The 18817-nt window shown below is 49.6% G+C and overlaps 2 protein-coding genes across 2 annotated transcripts; one reads left to right on the forward strand and one right to left on the reverse strand.

Moving 5' to 3' along the window:
- Positions 1–6: 6 nt before the first annotated feature.
- Positions 7–3412, reverse strand: NOXO1 (NADPH oxidase organizer 1). The gene is made up of 7 exons (XM_033517959.1): positions 3032–3412; positions 2858–2921; positions 2201–2381; positions 1782–1963; positions 1452–1565; positions 893–1010; positions 7–690 (listed from the first exon to the last, which is right to left on the reverse strand). The coding sequence occupies exons 1-7, from the start codon at positions 3104–3106 to the stop codon at positions 42–44; spliced, it is 1383 nt and encodes a 460-aa protein (XP_033373850.1). The 5' UTR covers positions 3107–3412; the 3' UTR covers positions 7–41.
- Positions 3413–13074: 9662 nt separating this feature from the next.
- GFER (growth factor, augmenter of liver regeneration) lies at positions 13075–17024 on the forward strand. The gene is made up of 3 exons (XM_015642335.1): positions 13075–13282; positions 13809–14020; positions 14736–17024. The coding sequence occupies exons 1-3, from the start codon at positions 13088–13090 to the stop codon at positions 14896–14898; spliced, it is 570 nt and encodes a 189-aa protein (XP_015497821.1). The 5' UTR covers positions 13075–13087; the 3' UTR covers positions 14899–17024.
- The last annotated feature ends 1793 nt before the right edge of the window (positions 17025–18817 follow it).

Genomic DNA, 18817 nt, shown 5'->3' on the forward strand with positions numbered 1-18817 from the left:
TGGGGGTGTCAGGGATGTCCTTTGTCCCCTCCCCAGGGACACTAATGCTGGTTGGGGGTGTCAGGGATGTCCTTTGTCCCCTCCCCAGGGCCCCCAGTGCCAGCCGGGGGTGTCAGGGCTGCTCGGGGAGCCGATTGCTGCACAGCACGCTTGGTCACGGTGCTGCAGCGCTGCAGGATCTCGTGGGCCGAGGGACGGGCTGGCACCTTGGGGACACCTGTGGCCAGCTCAGGGTCAGTGAGGGATGAGCTGAGCTCGGCTGTGGGGGACTCCACGAAGCCGGAGTCGTTCCTGTCCCTGGCGCTGAGGCGCGGGGATTTGCTGCCGAGCGCGGCCAGGCCGTGGCTCGGGGCAGGAGAGCTCCTGGCCTGCTCCACCTCGGGCAGCGACCGCGACAAGTCGGCTTTCCAGGCCAGCCGGGCGTCCCCATCACTGCTGCTCGCTGAGCTCAGGGAGGAGCTGTCCAAATCCAGCTCTGGAGTGGAGCTGGCCCTGGGCAGGGAGCGGGATCTGCCTCTCGGGGAGCCGCAGCGCTGCTCGCCGGCCGGGCCGGGCCGGGGCCCCGCTGCTCGCTGCAGGGTCGCTGTGGCGGCCTTGGGGCCACAGCTCAGGATGGTCTGGAGCTTGTGGTGAGGGTTCTGGTAGGGCCGCAGGAACAGCGAGGGCATGTAGCCAGTGCAGCCGTTGTACCTGAGGGCAGGGATGGAAAGAACACTGAGCAAAGCCTTCCAGCTAAGGGGAGGGAGCACTTGGGGAAGCGGCTCCTTGCTGTACGTGGGGTGTGAGGAGGGGGAAAGCGTCCCCAGGCGAGGACATCCAGCTCGGGGGGCTCCTGTGAGTCCCACACGGGGAGGAACAGCAAGGAACCAGGACTTTGGGAAAGGCTCCTCACCGGATCAGCCACCAGCCATTGTGGGATCTCCTGAGCACCTCCACGACCACCCCCTGGTTCAGCGAGAGCTCGTCTGCGTTCTGAGCCTCGTAGGCCTGCACCACAAAGTACAGGCTGCCTGCAGAGAGAGGGAGAGGTTGGATTTGCCTTGTGGAGAAAATGATCTGATCCCTGTGAGAGACCAGCCCAGCTGCAGGGCAGCTGTCCCTGAGAGAGCTCAGGGACCCTAATCTGATCCATGGAAGTTGGATGTAAAGAAGTTTTTTACAAAAAGGCTGGGCAGGCCCTGGAAGAGGTTGCCCAGAGAAGCTGTGGCTGCCCCTGGATCTGTGGAAGTGCCCACAAGTGGATGGGGCTTGGATCAGCCTGGGACAGTGGAAGGTATTGGGGTTGGAACTGGAAGGGCTTTAAGCTCTCTGCCAACCCAAACCATGATTCCATGACCCACGGGTGGTGACAGAGCCAACCAGAAGAGTCAGAGGTCCAGGCAGGGTCTCCAGGCAGTGATAAAGTGGTGGGGTTTTGGAGAACTCATGTTTTGAAGGAGGAACAGACTTACCCTCCTCATCTGAGCTGAAGTCATTCTGGATGTCCTCACAGGCATCGAGCTCTTCCAGGTACGAGGCTGGGAACCAGGCTATCTGCTTGTCTGCATTTTCCACCAGCCACCAGCCTACAAAGAGGAAAAACACCCAGATTTTGACAGCCTGCAAGTCAAGACATGACAATAATCTCTGGGCAGGGGACACAAGAGACAGGAGGGACATTCACTGTCCCCCAGGTAAACACACATGTGCAAACACCCGAACCCCTGTCACTACCTCAGCATTTGCCCAGCTATGAATCCATCTGCTCATCCACCCCTGACACCAAATCCTCTCAAACCTACCAGTCATGTCCTGGATTAGCACTTCCACAATCTCCTTCTGAGCCACTCTGAAGGGTTTGTTCTTTGTGTCTTTGGTTTCAAAGGCCTCGATGCAGCGGTAGCTCTGCGACGCCTGAGGGAGGGTGATGGAGAGGGGCTGGGGGTTCTTCTCCCTTCTGAATACTGATGGCATGATCACAACACTGAAAAGTAAAGGGGCATGTCAAAAACTCATGTGAAAGGTTGAGTTTAGTACTGATTTTGGTAAAATCGTTTCTGCAGTAGGCTGAGAAAAGCTTCAGGCATCAGAAATAAAATGAACCTGGATTGAAGCATCCAGCTGAACTGGCCTGAAGTGGAACTGGTGTTTCCCTTCTCTCCATATCCCATAGCATTGCTGTTTCATGAACAAACAAAAAAATGCAACTCATATTTCATACCTGTTTTCAGGAAAGGAGGGATCGAGGTCTTGAGTCTGTGCCTTGAAAAACTGATTCACGTCTTCACCCCGGGAGATTTTCACATCGGTTTTCAGCAGCTCCTGGGAATACGTTTCCAGCAGTTTCAGGATCTCCAGGCACCTGTTCAGCTTCCCACCCTTTCTCTGCTGCATAGTTATACCTTCAAAATAACAAGGGCACAGTTAGGATAGGACAGCAATGGATCTGGATCCCTGGGAGCAGCATTTTTTCCCCTGAACAAAGGGGTGCCCTCACCCACCACACTTCCTGCCCAAGCACAGAGTCACTGTCCTTGCCTCCCTGTCATTTTTAACAGCTCTTGATACGATTTTTTAACATCTAAAATTTCTCCTTTTTTCCCCCCATGTAAAGTTTCAAGAAGCTCTAGGTCAATATTTGAAGAGTAGCATTAATTTGCCAGGTGCAGCTATTATTAAAAAAGCATTTCTGTGTCATTTCAAGTCTGTACTAGACCCAAACATGCTGATGTGACCCAGTGGAGCCATGGCAGGAGCAGGACTGAGCCCCAGATCTGTTGCAGAGGAAGGTCAGACTCGGAGGCTTCAGTCTGTGTCATGGCTCACGACTGTCCCTGATCACTCTTCATTTGTTGGTCCATCAGAGATTTGTCCTTACCTTTAAACCTGGGTAAACTCCTCAGTGACCCACTCTCAGTGGGGAATTTTCTCTTCAGCTCTTTCTAAAAGAAAGGAGAAGAAGAAAACAGTGATTCCTCACAGCCCATGGCTGGGCTCCTTCCCATCCCCAGGATGGGAATTGTGGAATCTGAGGAATTGAAAAGTCACTTACATAGAATTTCTTAAAGTCTTCAAATGTCCTGTAGATGAGAATGTTGTTCTGATCTGACCAGGACACAAACATCATGTAGTTCTGGGAGAAGAAAAGGGAAAAGAAAAGCAGTTTAATCACAATGTTCAATTTTGGAGGCTTTCAGGCAATCAGCATTTGCTGTGGTTTAGTTGAGGCTTTTAATGTCACATTAAAAAATTAAATATTAAACCTACAAGAATATTTCCTTAATTTCATAACCCCAAATGGATAATCAGTGTTGAAAACAGGAGAATTTTATGGTGCTGTGACAGAAAGAAAGCAAAACACAAGCTATTGGAGCCCATTAAAAAACAAGTCCCCGTGTCCGAGACCCCTCGGCTCCAATCCCAATACTACAGGAAATAATCAAACATATCCCTGGAAGAATAACTCCAAATCCTTTAGCCTCCCAATCTGTAAATGATATTTAAGGAACAAAACAAAGCCAAAACAAAAGAATAAAAAGATAAATTACCTTCTGTTTTCTGCACAGCATGAAGCCGACAGCCTTGACATCCACGGGGTACCTATTGCAGCTCATGTTCCCCAGCGCTGCTCTCCTTGGCAGGGAGCCGGAGGGATGTGAGAGGGAAGGATGAGAGCTGGAGGGAGCAGAGATGCTGCTCCAGCCCTGCCTGCCGAGGTTAAATACCCTGGAGCAGGAGGCAGGGCAGAGATGTTCCCGAGCTTCCTCCTCCGCCCAGCCACCGGGCAGAAATTCCGTGATTTAGCAAACTACCGCGTACCTTTTACCTTTCCCCCCGCTTTTAACATGCAAATGTTGCCGGCTGCAGGCGGGACACAGGGAGGAAAAACACATTATTTTATCACATCCTTAGCAAGCAGTGCCGGGAAGGGAGGGATGGGTGCCAGGGATGTTTGGTTAGAGGAGGTCACAGGGGCAGCAGCACCTGCCCCGAGATATTTCCGGGACACACGTGAGGATTTTATGGCTGTATTGCTCGGGCTGAGCTCACTCTGGCCCCAAAAACTGATTTAGAACACGAGCTGTAAAACACAGATAAACACAGGCATCATTTAACGTGAGTAATATTTGATGCAAATATTTTTTTTCCTGTTTTGTCCCTCCTGCTGAGTTACTTTAAATAGACTTCTGAGCGTTTTATCAATATCTCCACGGAGATGCCGATGTTATGAACAGACACATCCCCAGGATGTAACTAAAAGACTGAAAGCTCCTCAGGTGTAAATATGTGATGGGAATTCAGCTCTGACTGCTCTGCCCTGCATCCGTCCAGGTGTCCAAACCCTCCCAGGGCAGCTCCACTGCCCAGAGGCACAGCAGGAGAGACAATTCCAGCCTTGGACAGCCTGGCCTCTCCCTGAACCCTGTGATCAAACCGCCTCTTCTTTGATAAAGCCTCAATTGAACCATTGTGGCCATAATTATCTTTATCATTATCATTATTGGAACCCAAACTGAGAGGCTCAGCCGTGCCTCCCTTTCATTTCCCAGCTACACCTGGTGTCTCAAACCCTCAGCAACAGCTACAGGGGATTTTTCATCCATCAAACCCTCCACCCCAGAACTGGAACAGGAAGCCAAACCAGATTCCTTCTGGAAAATACAGTCAGGAAACTCTTGGCTTGTGTTCCACGGGCACAGGAGGCTGCTCCCACACAGCAGGGTGGCAGTTTCTGAGGACAAAGAAAGAGGGTTTATTGCAGTTGGATTTATTGATGCTGGGTATCTGGGCTGTATTAAAAAGGGAAAGTTATCCAAAGAGGACTTTGGTTTGGTGTGGGTTTTGGAGAGAAAATCTCTCCAACAGCATCTCCAAGGCGTTTCCTGGCTGAGGAAGCCACACAGGAGCTGCCCTGTGGAAAAGGGATGTGGAGCAGCTCCCTGCCCTCCACAGCCCTGGAATCAGACCCTCCATCCCTCTGTTACAAAGGCTCCAGCCAGAGCACATGCTGGTAAATCTCCCCAGATCAAAAACTGAGGATTTTATGGACAGAGAGGAAATCACTTCATCCAGCAGATTTATTTAGAAAGCCCCAGTCTCTCAGGTGCCAAAACCCTTTGCTGACTCCATGTCCTCAAACCTGCACTCCTTGGCTTCTCCTTGGCAGCCAAGCCAGGGCCAAGCTCACCCTCACGTGTGGCTCTTGGAAATATCTGGGACCAAGACTCCCAGTGAAGCACTGGGCTTGGTTTCCTGGCTCAGAGCAAACACAAATCACAAAGTATTTTCAAGAATGTAAAAGTTGGAACATGTTTATCCTGATTGGGAAAAGCCAAAGACAAGGAAAGCCTTGGAGGGGCTGCAGGACAAGGACTGGGGAGGCTCAGAGAGCACCATCTGTGGATGCCATAAAAAACAGAAGAGTAGGAAACAGCCTTGGTCAAAAGCTTTGCTGTGTTTCATCATTCTTAGGGAGTTCATGCAGAAAAGGGGTGTGGAAAACATCTAATGGAATGTTACAACAGGAAGGTGAAGCTACACAGGGGTTTACAAGTCACCTGAGGCAGAAGGAGCAGCCATGCAGTTTGGAGAGCTGATCTTCTGGAAAAGATTGGACTGACTGGGAGATTACTGGTGATAGTAGCGTTGTATAAAACCAAATATGAGCAAAACTGCTCAAAACTCAAGAATTGGTTATTGAGAAAATGTTTTATGGAAGTGAAGGTTACTGTGACACAGAACTGAGGTGCAGGGAGGGAGGAGAAAAGCCTGGCACTCCTCTGAGACACCAGAACCTCTGGAGTCACCTGGAGGGCTCAGTCCCAGCTCTGCAGCTTCCACAGCAGCATCAGTCCCCTGGCAGTGAAGAGTGTGATGTCACTAAACTGCTCCAGAATGACCTCAGGAGCCACATCACATCTGCAGTGACACCACCTACAAACCAGGAGGCTGGGCCAGGTGGCCTTGGATGGACACAGTGCTCCTCAAAGCTCTCCACAGCTCCAGGGCTGCTCCTGTTGGGAAGGATGGGTAACCCACCAGCAGAGGCCATAATTCCACTTCTGTGCTGGATGCATCTGAACTCATAAAAAACAAGACAAATATTGTTTTTCTGACATGATCAACTTTACTTTGTGTCTTCTACAGCTTCCGTGTCATCCTGGCATAAATCAGTGCCTCCTCGTGGGTAATAATTAATGGTAGGACAGGAGAGGTCTGCCCAGAAAAAGTGAGCCTCAGCAAGAACTGCTGGACACTGCTGTTTCATCATCAATATTTATTTACACAGCCCTGAGGGCAGCAGTTAATTTTCCTTTAGTTGTTTTACAAGGTACCAAAGAGATCATAAATTAACAGGCAATAATAATAATAGGAGTGCAAACCCAGCTTTGCCAAGATGCAGAAAACACGGGATTTTTCCATAATGACTCCCATAATTTTGCAGTCTGCTCCAAGAGAGCTTCCTGCACCCCACCAAGGTGGAGCTCTGCTACTCGAGGAGCATCACTCCAGCCATAAACAGCTGCTCTGGGGACAGAAACATGTTTGTGTCAGGGCAGGGGACGAAGGTGTTGTCACAGGGAGTCACAGCAAACTGCCTGTCCCAAAATGCCCACAGCTGGGAAGACAAAGGAGGTGCCCCAGAGACTGCAGGAAGGCCCCACAGTCACCAGGGCTGATCATTCCAAGATCAGCCTCCATGACAAATGAACACTGATGCTCTGCTTTTCATTTCAGTGTGGATCAGGAGTAGCTTCAGTAGAAGCAGAATCTGAGTGTACAGATGCTCAGGGGCAGCCAAAGACAGCTCCTCTCCAGGTCCAACAAGAAACAGCCTTGTCCCAAATGCTTGGAGAGGAGCAGCTGTGTTATGAACATCATTGCTGCACACAGAAATCCTGTCTGGGCTGGTGAGCGATCTGTGCCCCTCATGGCTGACAATGTGTGGGGCTCTGCACCAGGGATTTCTCCTTCTCTGGCCAGCATAGGAAAGGCAAAGAGAGGAAAAGTCCTCAAACCACCCTCAGGACACTGCAGCTGTGAGGAAGAGATACAGAAAGGAGCTGTGGGCACAGCCAAGGGGGGCCTGGAACAAAGCTGGTGGAAAAGCTTTCCCTCACTCACCTTCAGGATCAAAACCTGCCCTTTGCTGCTCTTGAAGGTCACCTGTGATGACACATGACCTATCAGCACCTTTAATGAAAAGCCCAGATGCTAAAAGCCAATTTTAAAAGTACAAAGAGGTTTTAGACTTTTAATAAATACAGAAACAGACCTTTATTTAAGAAGAATAATGAAAACCCAGACACTGGAGTTGACAAAAGTCTCCTTCACCTCATGAACAAAGGAAGCAGTTGAACTTTCACACAGGCTGAGATGAGAGATTTTGCAGTAACTAATCCAGAAGAAAGAATTTCATTTCATTCTAATTTCAGCAGCTGCTGCAGGCACTAAAGCATTTCTCTGTGGCAGACCCAATTGAGTAACCCTTTGAGGCCAGGCAGCAGCTCAGCTCTCTCCCTCTCCATCACGGGCGCTTCCCAAGGTGCTCATCCCTCTTCAGTGCAGGGGGTACTCCCTCCTCACAGGCAGCTTCATTTCAGGATCCAAAATCACAGCATTGCATCAAACTCCCTCAAACCTCACTCCCGAGGCATCATGTTCTTTGCAAAGCCCTTGGGATGGCCCCACCCAGCCCAGGGAGAGCTGTGCCCATCTCAGGAGGTTTGCTCGCTGCCTGGGGCACGCACAGTGGACGGGCTCCTGTTTACCAAGCACTTGTTGCAATGATTTCATAGTTCTTTTATAAAAGTGACATGTTTTCCTCAGGTTACGCAGAGGACAAAAGTGTGATTCAGGAGGGAATCTTCCAGAAAGGGTGAGAATGTAACTTAAGCTGCTTCAAGAAGAGGAGGTTCCCTGAATCACTTTCTCCGTAAAAAGTGGTGTTTGATGAGCTCATGGCATGAGGCCAGCGCTGTGTGGACGTGCTGGGACCCAGGAATGGGATGTGAAGGGAGAAAAAAAGCAGGGTGGAGTTCCTAAGGGGGTTTGAGGCTGTGCAGTGCCTGCCCTACACATTCCCAAATCCAGCGGGGTAAATCCCAGCAACACCAGTACAGCCAAGAGGAAGCGCAGAAAGCACCAGCGAACGTGGAGAAATACTGTTTTCACTCGGGGAAAATCTGTTCTTACATCATGCTAAATATAGTAAATTGATTGGAGATAAGACCATTCTGTTCCTTCCAGATTAGTCAGAGATGTTCATCCCACTCTTTCCCTTTCCTCATTCCCCAAGGCCATCGAGGAGCAGAGTATGCAAAGCCTTATCTCTCCTGGGGATTCCACCAGCGCCAGGAGCTCTGGCTAAAAGTCCACTCATATTTCAGAGCAAAGAGCAACTTGTGTTCCTTGGCCCCTTCAGAAACCAGGGAAAACCAGATCCAATCTCCACTCAAAAGCCTGCTGGGAGAAGAGCAATGTGGAAGGGGCTGTTCTTTCATTTATGTTTTATTCTTGATGAGCCCAAACAGAGCAGCTGTTACCTGAGGAAAACCTCTTCCACTGAAGGAGATTTCCTGTTGAATTCCTTTGACCTCCCTCTGGAAAAAGGAATCACCCCAAAAGAGGGGCCACTCTCCTTTTGCAAAGCCAAGAGGAACAGGAACTTCTCACTGAAGACTTTGTGCTTAATTTTTCAAGAGCACAAAAGGAACCCCCAATTTTGCTGTGTTTGTCCTTGGAATGGATGAACTGATTCCAGGGATGCTCTGAGTGGGTCTGGGAAGGAGGAGATAGATTGGAGCATGACACAAGCAGGACCACCAAGAACCAACCTGCAGAAAAAATTTGGTTTTTTCCCTGCCCCTGCCATCACCATTACTCATGGATTCTCATTTTAATTTAAACATAAAAATGGTACCAACTTTAAAGGAACTAACTCAGTGTCTGGTGTAGATGCCCAGATTTGAGCAAGGCAGTGCCTTGTGCTCAGTCTTACACTTCAGACTGTTCTGAACACATTTCAACAGTTCTGGATGGATCTGAACCAAGACCAACATCTCACCCATTCCCTGGCAGGGGGGCTGCAGGCTCCTTCCTGATATCTAGGGGATAAATTCATAGTTTTGGGAAATTTTGCAAGTGATAAGGTTTGTGTACACAAGCAGAGAGGATCAATATGATTCACTTGCCTAGAAATAAATGTATTTTTGTTGTTGTTGTTGCTATTTCCTAGTTGGCTGTAATTTCTCAAACAAGTCTATGACTAATTCCTGGTGCTGGCTTATCACTGGTCAGACTTTAGGCTCACATTCTTATGTGTAAATACCAAACAGCTTCCTGCTGTATTCCCCTGCAGAGGGAAGCAGTTATATTCAGCTGGAACTACCTACAAAACCGTCACAAAAACACCTGGTAAGGGATCCTGAGAGGCACAGGGTATATTTTTCACCCCCAAAATATCAAAGGATCATGGAATGGTTTGGGTTGAAAGGACCTTAAAGTCCATCCAGTGCCACCCCCTGCCATGGGCAGGGACACCTTGCATTGTCCCAGGCTGCTCCAAGCCCTGTCCAACCTCACCTCTTCCAGGGATGGGGCAACCAGGACCTCTCTGGACAACCTATTCCAGTTGCTTCATTTGAAATTTTAAATAAATTACTGGATATTCAATGGTGTTTAAATTCCCAAATGAAGAAGGCTCTGAGAATATTAATCTTTGTCCCAGTCCATAAAGAGCAGCCTGCAGGAACCTGGGGTCACACTGCTGGGAAAGAGTTGTGTGAAGCCTCCTCGGGATCATTTCCCCTTGTGTCTCCTCTCCTCCTTGTGGTCACTTGCTTTGCTCAGGGGCTGTATTTAAGCAGGGAGCTTTGTCCTTGCCCAAGGCCACTGTGAGGACCCCTGTGCCATGGATTTTGCAGGGCTCAGAGGGGCGGGGAGGGTGTCCTGCCCCATTTCTTCTTCCCTCCCCAAGCCCCACTGTCAGCGGCCCGTTCCCAGCTCTCATCTAGCAGGCGCAAAGGTAAGAGCAGAAGATCAAGCAGCTCTGAGAAAGGCAAACACAGCCTTTCATTCTCTCCAGCATGGTTTTACTGCTGCTTCCTGGTGACTGCTGTCATCACTCCCTGAGCTGCCCCATTCCAGGCACGGCTCTGAGGAAGATGACATCTCAGTGACATCTGTGACTTCAGCGGGCCAGTCTCACAGATATCAGTAGCTGGAGAAGAGGAGCTTTGCTGGCAGCACCTGTGTCCAGGAGCCCTGGGCAGGGACACCTTCCACCACCCCAGGCTGCTCCAAACCCTGTCCAGCCTGGCCTTGGACACACCCAGGGATCCAGGGACAGTCACAGCTTCTCTGGGCACCCTGTGCCAGGGTCTCCCCAGCCTCACAGGGAAGAATTCCTCCCCAAAATCTAATTTGTGTGAGGAGCTTGTTTGGTAACAGGATCTAGCACACTCCAGCTGCTAAATCAGTGCTAGGAGCAGAGGGATGGGTTGTCCAAGGGGGAGCAGGAGGGAATGTTCCCTCATCCTTCCTCAGCTCTGCACCACATTCCTTCCTTTGGGTGGAACTAATTTGGCTCTCCACTTGGATTCATTTAGAGCCAGTAAAGTGAATTTCCTTGCTCTGACTTGAATTGGAGCATTTCTCCATTTTTTAAACTTCGAAATCCAAGCTGATGCTGGACCTGAAGGTGAGTGGAGAAGACTGGGAGGACGTTTTCCTAAAGAGCCAGCTCTGCTCCTAGAGCTGAGCAGGAAAGGGGAGAAGGGAGCAACATGGAGCACAAATCTCTGTAACCAACAGCCTCCTTCCAGGCTATGAGCTTTTTCCTTTTCAAGAAAAAGGCTGATATTTAAACTGATAAATTAAATCACTATCAAGGAAGCAAAATCTGCTAGTGGTCAAACCAGGAGATTGCTGTGACCTTGAAACATCTGCAACTATTTAATTGCCTGAAGACCAAACAATAAAGCTCTACAGGAAATTCCCTCAGTGTCTCATCCTCTTTTTTCCTGACTTTACAAAAATTAACAAGGTCACAAGCATCAGTTAAAACATTTATTGGTGGGCAAGGAAAACAGACATAAAAATGTTGCTGTCCCTACTTGATCTTTCCTTTGCGTGTGAAATTTATCTTTATAGTTTTCTACAACTTCAGACAAAGCCATTCCACCAGTTCCGACCAGTTACTCACGTGTCTTATCCCTCACTCACAAAAATCAGCAAAGAAATATTCCCAAGAAATTGCAAATAAATAAGAATAAAGGAGCATTGGTAAATAGAGACCCCAAGATGGAGATCCAGACCATCAGCTCAGTGCTCCACAGAGCAGGAACAGCTCCACATGAAACACACCAAGTGTTGAAATATTTTTGAGGGCAAGTCTTTGAGGTATTTCTCTAAAATTATGCTTTTTCTAATATACATTTTATACCACAATGTGTTAAAAAATCACAAATATATAATTATATATAAGGTGACATTTTGGTCCAGCTCCATCCTGGATGTACATTTGTTTGCATTAAACAAAATAATCATATTTTTCACTTGATCTACAGGTGATGAACAGGAGAATAGTTAAGTGGATACAAAATTCACATTGTTCATGACAGGAGACTTGGGGCTCTCAAACCTTTAAGAGCATGGCAAAATCAAGCTGAAAAGAATGACAGCAAGTCTGTGCTGCTCTCCAAGTTTTCACCTTCTGACCTCTATTAAGAATTCTGTAAGGCTACAGCTAATTAAGGTTTCCAAGGGATGAAAGAGCAAGCTCCAAAGTCTGATGCCAGGCTGGACCATTGCCCAGGTCTCCACCCTCATGTGCTCACACGCCTGTGGCTCTCTGGGAATAAATGAAATACCAAATGTCCACTCAAGACCAAGGCCCTGGGACCAGGTCTGGCTCTCCATCACCCCGAGGAGCCCAGCCACTCCCAGGCAGCGCCTGCCCTGGTGTGACACGTGCCAACACTCTCAGAAAGAGGAAAATCCTCCTGTATGGATTTACAACCATGTGACAGATGTTAAAAACATGAAGAACTTCATATGGGTGTGTTGCTATAGAGGGACATGAGTTGAATGGAGTTATGCACTTGTTTGTCCATAAAACGGCCCTGTTGATTGTATGACACTGCTGGAGATAACGCTGAGGTGCCCATCAGCACTGCTGGCACGAAGGAGAGCTGCTGTGTGCCATGAGCACACAATATCTACACATCCCAGAATCCCAGAACAGAGGAGTTTGGAAGAGATCTTCCAGTCCAGCCCCCTGCCCAGGCAGGGTCACCTGGAGGTGACAGGAACGTGTCCAGGTGGGTTTGGGATGTCTCCTCAGGGAGACTCCACACCTTCCCTGGGCAGCTGTTCCAGGGCTCTGCTCTTTCCTCTCTCATGGAAAGAGCTTCTTCCTCACATCGAGGTGGAAGTTGTTGTGTTTTAGTTTGTGGCCACTGCTCCTCGTCCTGTCACTGAACAGAGTCTGGCACCATCCTCTGCCACCCCTGGGAGGGATTTGTATGGATTGATGGGATCCCCTCTCAGCCTTCCCTTCTCCAGACTGAGCAGGCCCAGCTCCCGCAGTCTCACATCACAGAGATGCTCCCAACCCTATAATAACATATATATATATTTATGTTCATTTGGGAGGGCTGCATGAGGGGAACAGTTCTTTGACACCCTCAAGGGGACATGGCAGAGCCCCTCACAGCCTCAGGGGGACATGGCAGAGCCCCTCACACCCTCAGGGGGACATGGCAGAGCCCCTCACACCCTCAGGGGGACATGGCAGAGCTCCTCACACCCTCAGGGGGACATGGCAGAGCTCCTCACACAGAGGGGAAGCAGAGGGATGTGTGCCCACTCTGAGGGTGAGCACAGCCCCACCACACCCAAGGGGTGATGTGAAGCGAAAATCCAGGAAGCACGGGCGGGAGTGTCGTGTTCTCCTCACAAATGATATTTCAACACAAGAGTTTGCTGCTGTTTTTTAGTAAAAATACACCAGAAATGGCACTTGGCTGTGTGCCGGGTCGAGCCCCCTCACGGTGCCCGGGCGGGAATGGCGCCCCCCCGGCCCGTCCTGCACCGCGGCGCCAACATGGCGGCGCCCAGCGAGGGCCGTGCGGGCCGGGGGTCCTCGCCCTTCCCGGGCACCGACAGCGGCTCCTTCCCCTTCCCTTTCCCCGTCCCGCACGGCGCGGCGGGAGAGCCACCCAAGAAGCCATGCCGAGCCTGCACGGATTTCAAGAGCTGGCTCCGCGAGCAGAGGAAGCAGGCGGCCCCGGGCAGCGCGGTGAGGCGCGGCAGGAGCCTCCCCTGGGAACTCCTGGCGACCCCCAGTCCCTGCACGGCTCCCTCAGTCCTCCATCCTGCCCCTTCAAGTGGGATGAGGCTGCGTGTTCCCTTCAGGGTGTGGAGGAGCCGGGGACAGCGTTCCCTTCAGTGGGAATGGAAATGGGGTCCGCATCTCCTCCCTGGGGATGAGGGGGCTCTGCCATTGTCCCCGCTGAGGGTGTGAGGGGGGCTGTGCCATGTTCCGATTGAAGGTGTGAGGGGGGCTGTGCCACGTTCCGATTGAAGGTGTGAGGGGGGCTCTGCCATGTTCCGATTGAAGGTGTGAGGGGGGCTGTGCCATGTTCCGATTGAAGGTGTGAGGGGGGCTGTGCCATGTTCCGATTGAAGGTGTGAGGGGGGCTCTGCCATGTCCTCAGAAAGGATGTTGAGGACCTGTTGCTCCCATCTCACCTTCCCACCCAGCACAAAAGGGCTGTTTCCCCACCAACCCCGCTGTCCCCTCACACGCCTCTGCCCCTCTGCAGGACGTGGCGGTCACGGAGGAGAAGGAGCCCCCTCCGGACTGTCCCCTGGACAGCGAGCAGCTGGGCCGCAGCACCTGGGCCTTCCTGCACACCATGGCTGCCTACTACCCTGAGCGGCCCTCCGGGGCACAGCAGAAGGAAATGAGGGACTTCATCAACCTCTTCTCCAAGTTCTACCCCTGTGAGCACTGCGCAGAGGACCTGAGGGAGAGGTGAGCAGCCTCAGCAGGTATTTTGAGGATCTGGGGAAAGGTGAGTTCGCTCAGCAGGTTTTTGGAGGCTCTCAAGACAAGTGACTGGCCTCAGTGGGTTTTTTGAGGATCTGAGGGAAAGGTGAGTGGCCTCAGCGGGTTTTTGGAGGATCTAAGGGAAAGGTGAGTGGCCTCAGCGGGTTTTTGTGCTGGAGGGGCTTGCCAGAAGTGCTGGCTGCAGCAGGTAGTTTGCATATCAGCAGCTCTTCCTGCACGTGGGGTTTGTAGCTACCTGAACTGGTTTCTTCCATTATTGCATCAATCACAGATGCACGTACTCAAAAAACAAACACCTGTCCTCATGCTGTTGGGTTCTGTGCTACCTCTAAAGCCGCCCTGAGGCGATTTTTGAGTTTTCTGGTTCAAAATGGGCTTGTGAACAGTTGTGGAATTAGGTTGGGACTTGGAATAATTTGGGTTTCGGGAGACAAGTGTTCTTCTACCCTCAAAAATGCCCTGTATTGGCAATCTCAGTAGTGAAGACAAAGACTGAGATGGGCTGAGGTGTTTGATTTGGTAGAAGATGTCCCTGCCCATAGCAGAGGCTTAGGATGAGATGATCTTTAAAGTCCATTCCAACTCAAACCATTCTGGGATTCTATGATAAAGTTTCCTGCTGCTCTCAGCTTCTTTCTCAGAAGTTTCAAATCATTTGTTTCCCCTTCTCTGTTTGCAGATTACGGACAAACCAACCCGATACGAGCACCAGGAGTAACTTCTCCCAGTGGCTGTGTCTCCTCCACAACGAAGTGAACAGGAAGCTGGGGAAGTCGGAATTTGACTGCTCCCGTGTGGATGAGCGCTGGAGGGATGGCTGGAAGGATGGGAGCTGTGATTAACCCGCAGGGATTGCTCTGGGAATCCAGCAGAGCAGTTCAGTCCATGTGGAGTTGCTGCAGGGACAGTGGGAGACAGTAACTCTGTTTGTGTGGGACTGATTCAGAGCTGAACCAATGCCAAAGGGAGAATTGAAAATCCTATCCCAATGATATTTTGATAAGTGGTAGCAGTAATGGTACCTGAGGGGTTGAGGCTGCCAGAAACCTCTCAGATTGGGTCACTGACAAACTCATTTCATTATGACATTTCCTGATTTTGGGGGCATTTGCTTATTTTTGTGGCTAGAATTGATTTGCCCTGAACACAGTGGTGTTCTCCACAGGTATTGCCTGATGTTTTAGAAAATGCATCTGATTAATTGTCATTTTAATTTCTGATAGAGAAAAGTCATGCTGGGTTTTGTGCCAAGTCTGTAACCCTGGATTTCTCTTTCCAGGATCTCCAAGATTTGTTGTTAATCTTGCATCCAATTCCTTTGATAAAAATCCTGAGGGCAGGTACATTTAATTTAAAACACTAAAATCATGGAGCCCAGATTTCTCACTTGGGTTTTGTGTTTCAACTTACCATGTCAGAGGACAAAACACAGTCAAAATCATTTCAACTTCTTTACGTAGGTTGTGATCTCATCCCTTCCTGCACTCCTGGCTGGGAGAAGTTTGCACAAACCCTGACAACAGCAGGTTCTTTTTTCCTTCCCTGCTTCCTGCTGAGGTTCTCTTGCATGTTTTATTGAGCTTCCTTATGTCATGCCCCTCAGCACACCTGTGAATTTACCCTTGGGGTTTTTTTGCAGGTTTTGACTGGAAATAGCAATGGTATTTCTTATCTGAGACCCAGTGCCTGGGGCTCCTTAGTGGTTGGAGAGCCAGTAACACCTTTGGAGATACATTTTAATATTTTATGGCACAGTCAAGTCCTTTAAAGTTGAGTCTGTAAAATGAATATGAGACTTTTATGGATTTTTATGATTTCTGAACTTACGTCGTAACATTTCTAAGCACAAACCCGAGTGAGCTGATAATGAGTGTGATTCAAGGTGTCATTCAGGCTATTAAAAGTGCTCAGAAAATTTCCCTATCACCATGTTGAGGTTCTTAGAACAAATAAATCCCAGCTCTTGGGTTTTTTATCTTTTGGTAATAAAGTCAGCCCCCAAAATAAAGCCCAGTGGGATCCACTGGAGGGGAGAAGAGCAACAAAAGGGCTGCATTCCTCCCTTTCAGCAGGCAGGACCCAACTGACTCAGTTCTGTCAGGACACTTTTAGCAGCTGGGGGTGTGGGCACCAATCCTTCTGGGTTTGGTTGTGCTAAAGCAGGGATTTTGTGTTCTTCCATTCCAATCTGCCCTCAACTGTTCTCTGTGACAATTTCCTCGCCCACGGAGCAGATGATGAGATTTCTGTCTCATTTGTTTCAGCGTAAATGAGCAGGTTGGTGAAGCATCTGTCCCATCCTTTGTCACCTCCATCTAGCAGGGGCCCAGGCTGGGGAGTTGCACTGTCCTGGGATCCTGGGATGTGCCAGCCAGGGTCAGGGACCAGCAGGGACACGGGAGCCTCCCATCACAGCTGTCCACTCCCTGAGTGCAGAGAGGGAAGTGAGGGTGTATCCAACACATCCTGGTCACTCTGTGTGCTTCAGGGAGCTGCTGGTGGAGTGCAGGAGGAAAAGCCTGTCCTGTCCTGGCAGGGCTTGGGAAGAGCCTTCAAGCTGAGACTGTCTCTTTAGCAAATCCTGCCTAAAAATGAGGCCACCAGCTGTGGCCAGGATGCTTTTAGGGCAGTTTCTATCTTTGCCAAGTGGCTATTTGATAAAATCTATGCTTGCACTCTGTTCTCTCATGTTTTAGGCTTGGCAGAAGAGCTCTGATGTAGTTGTTTCTCAGGCATATCCTCACCTCTGTGGACTTGACCATGTGAGGAGTGGGGGAATTTGTTCTGCTGCTCATTTGTACCACAAGTTTTAGTCTTGGGTAAGGAATTTCCATTGGAGGTCCTCATACTCCTGTACAGAAAATTGTGAATTCTCTACTAACTGCACTTGATTAAATCTAGTCTTAAAAATCTCTGTATTCAAATTATATTTCTTGTTGATGTAAAAATAATAAAGCAATTGAGTTCACTTCTGCTCCTGGTCCTTTCCTCTTGTGCTGTGGAATTGATGCAGTTCTCTGCTTGCCCAACAAAAATGCAGGAATTTGTACAGCAAGACCTGTCAGGTCGGAGTTTGCTTTTATATGGGGAGCAGTGGGAATTTTTCTGGGATCCCAGTGATTTCTGGACTTGCTGACAGCACGAGGGGCAGTGTTAGAGCTGGGAGCAGCTCAGCTCTCGCTGGTTTGGAGCAGGGTGGCACTGCTGAAGGGCAGGGCTTGCAATCCCATTTCCTGGGATGGGGAAGCTCCTTCCTCTCCATCCGAGGAGATGAGGAAGAGCAGAGTCAGGAGCAGGTGCTGCCCAAGGAGCTTGTGGGACCTTGCTGGAGAGCTGCTGCTGTGTGACAGGCACCTGAGCAACCTTGCAGCATCCCAAATTCCTCCCTGTTTTCATGGACCATTTGCATTCAAACTGTACTTCACTTTTTTCCTTCTTTTTTTTTTATTTTTTTAAGCAAAGAGCAGGGAGGCCTGTGGGAATTGTCTGTTCCATGGATGGCAGGCAGACTTGCAGATGCTGGCAGAAGCAGCACTGTGCCTTTGACATTTTTCCAGGGATTAGCTGTTCCTTTGCAGTGCGTTGGGTGTACGCAGGCTCCTGTTTACAGTAGGATTCCCAAGAGTTGCTTTGTTTTCTCTTGTCTTTTGCTTCAGTCTGTTCCAGGCAGTGTGGGAGATTCTTCCTGCTGGAGTTTTACAGGCTTGGAGAGGGAAGGGTTTGGATTTTTTAGGGTTTTTCTTTCCCCTCTCTGTAAACACTGGGTTTGTTGGGGTTTTATTCCATTCCTGGAATGGCTGCTCAGAGCTTTTGTCTGAAGGATGGAGAGGAGCTGTCCAGTATTTTTTGAAGTCAGGATTAGGCACAGCCAACAAGGTGAGGTGAAGGCAACTCTTGATTTTGTAGGGTAATAAGGAAAGCAATAAAACATGGAAAGCAAACCACAGGTAATGGCATGGAGACAAATCAGTTAAATTGTAATCCAGGGGGGTGAGGGTCAGCCTTGGCACCACAGGGAAGTGTTGATGAACACCAGATCGTGATTCCAGGCTGACCAACCCTCAGTTCAGGTGTTCATCACAGTGCAGGGAGCTGAGGGATGATGGTAGGTGGCATCTTCTGCACAACTGTGAACAAAGGTTGTTTGCTGAAGATAAAATGGGGTTGGGTGCCCTTCTCTCTGCTGATGCATGTAAAAGAAAAAATAAAACAATGCAGATGGATCTGATTTTTCTGTCATTTCTGAATATTTGTAATTGCTTTTAAGATTTCCACAAATAGAGTGACAGAATATCCTCAGTCACAGGGGACCCACAGGCATCATCCATCTCCCGAGGCTGACGAGCTTTGAAACCAACGTGTTCCCTTTGGCATGTGACAGTCCTGGTGAGGGGTGGCCGATCCTGCCTGGAAATTCTGCTGGCATTTCTCTGGGCTGGTACCCTGACAGTGCCCCTGGCACTGGGACCTGCCCTTTCTGCCCTTGCTTCCTCTGGAAAGGTGCCCTCCACTTCCAGGTGCTCTGCTAGTGCAGGCTGATGCTTTTCCTCCTGGGAACTCCAAATCCAGAAGCTCCCTCCTGGTCCCAGTTTTCCCTCCCATCCAGCACATCCTGTGACTCTCCTTGGCTTCTGTTGGTGGCAATGTGCTCCCCACGGGGAGCTACCAGGAAAATTCCCTTCACATCTGAACAAGCCAACAGCAGAGGGCAACAGAGGATGTATGGCCATGTATTTCCTTGTGTTTCCTTGTGTTTCCATG

The sequence above is a fragment of the Parus major genome, chromosome 14, assembly GCF_001522545.3.
Source record: "Parus major isolate Abel chromosome 14, Parus_major1.1, whole genome shotgun sequence".
In the NCBI taxonomy this organism is placed as follows: Eukaryota; Metazoa; Chordata; class Aves; order Passeriformes; family Paridae; genus Parus; species Parus major.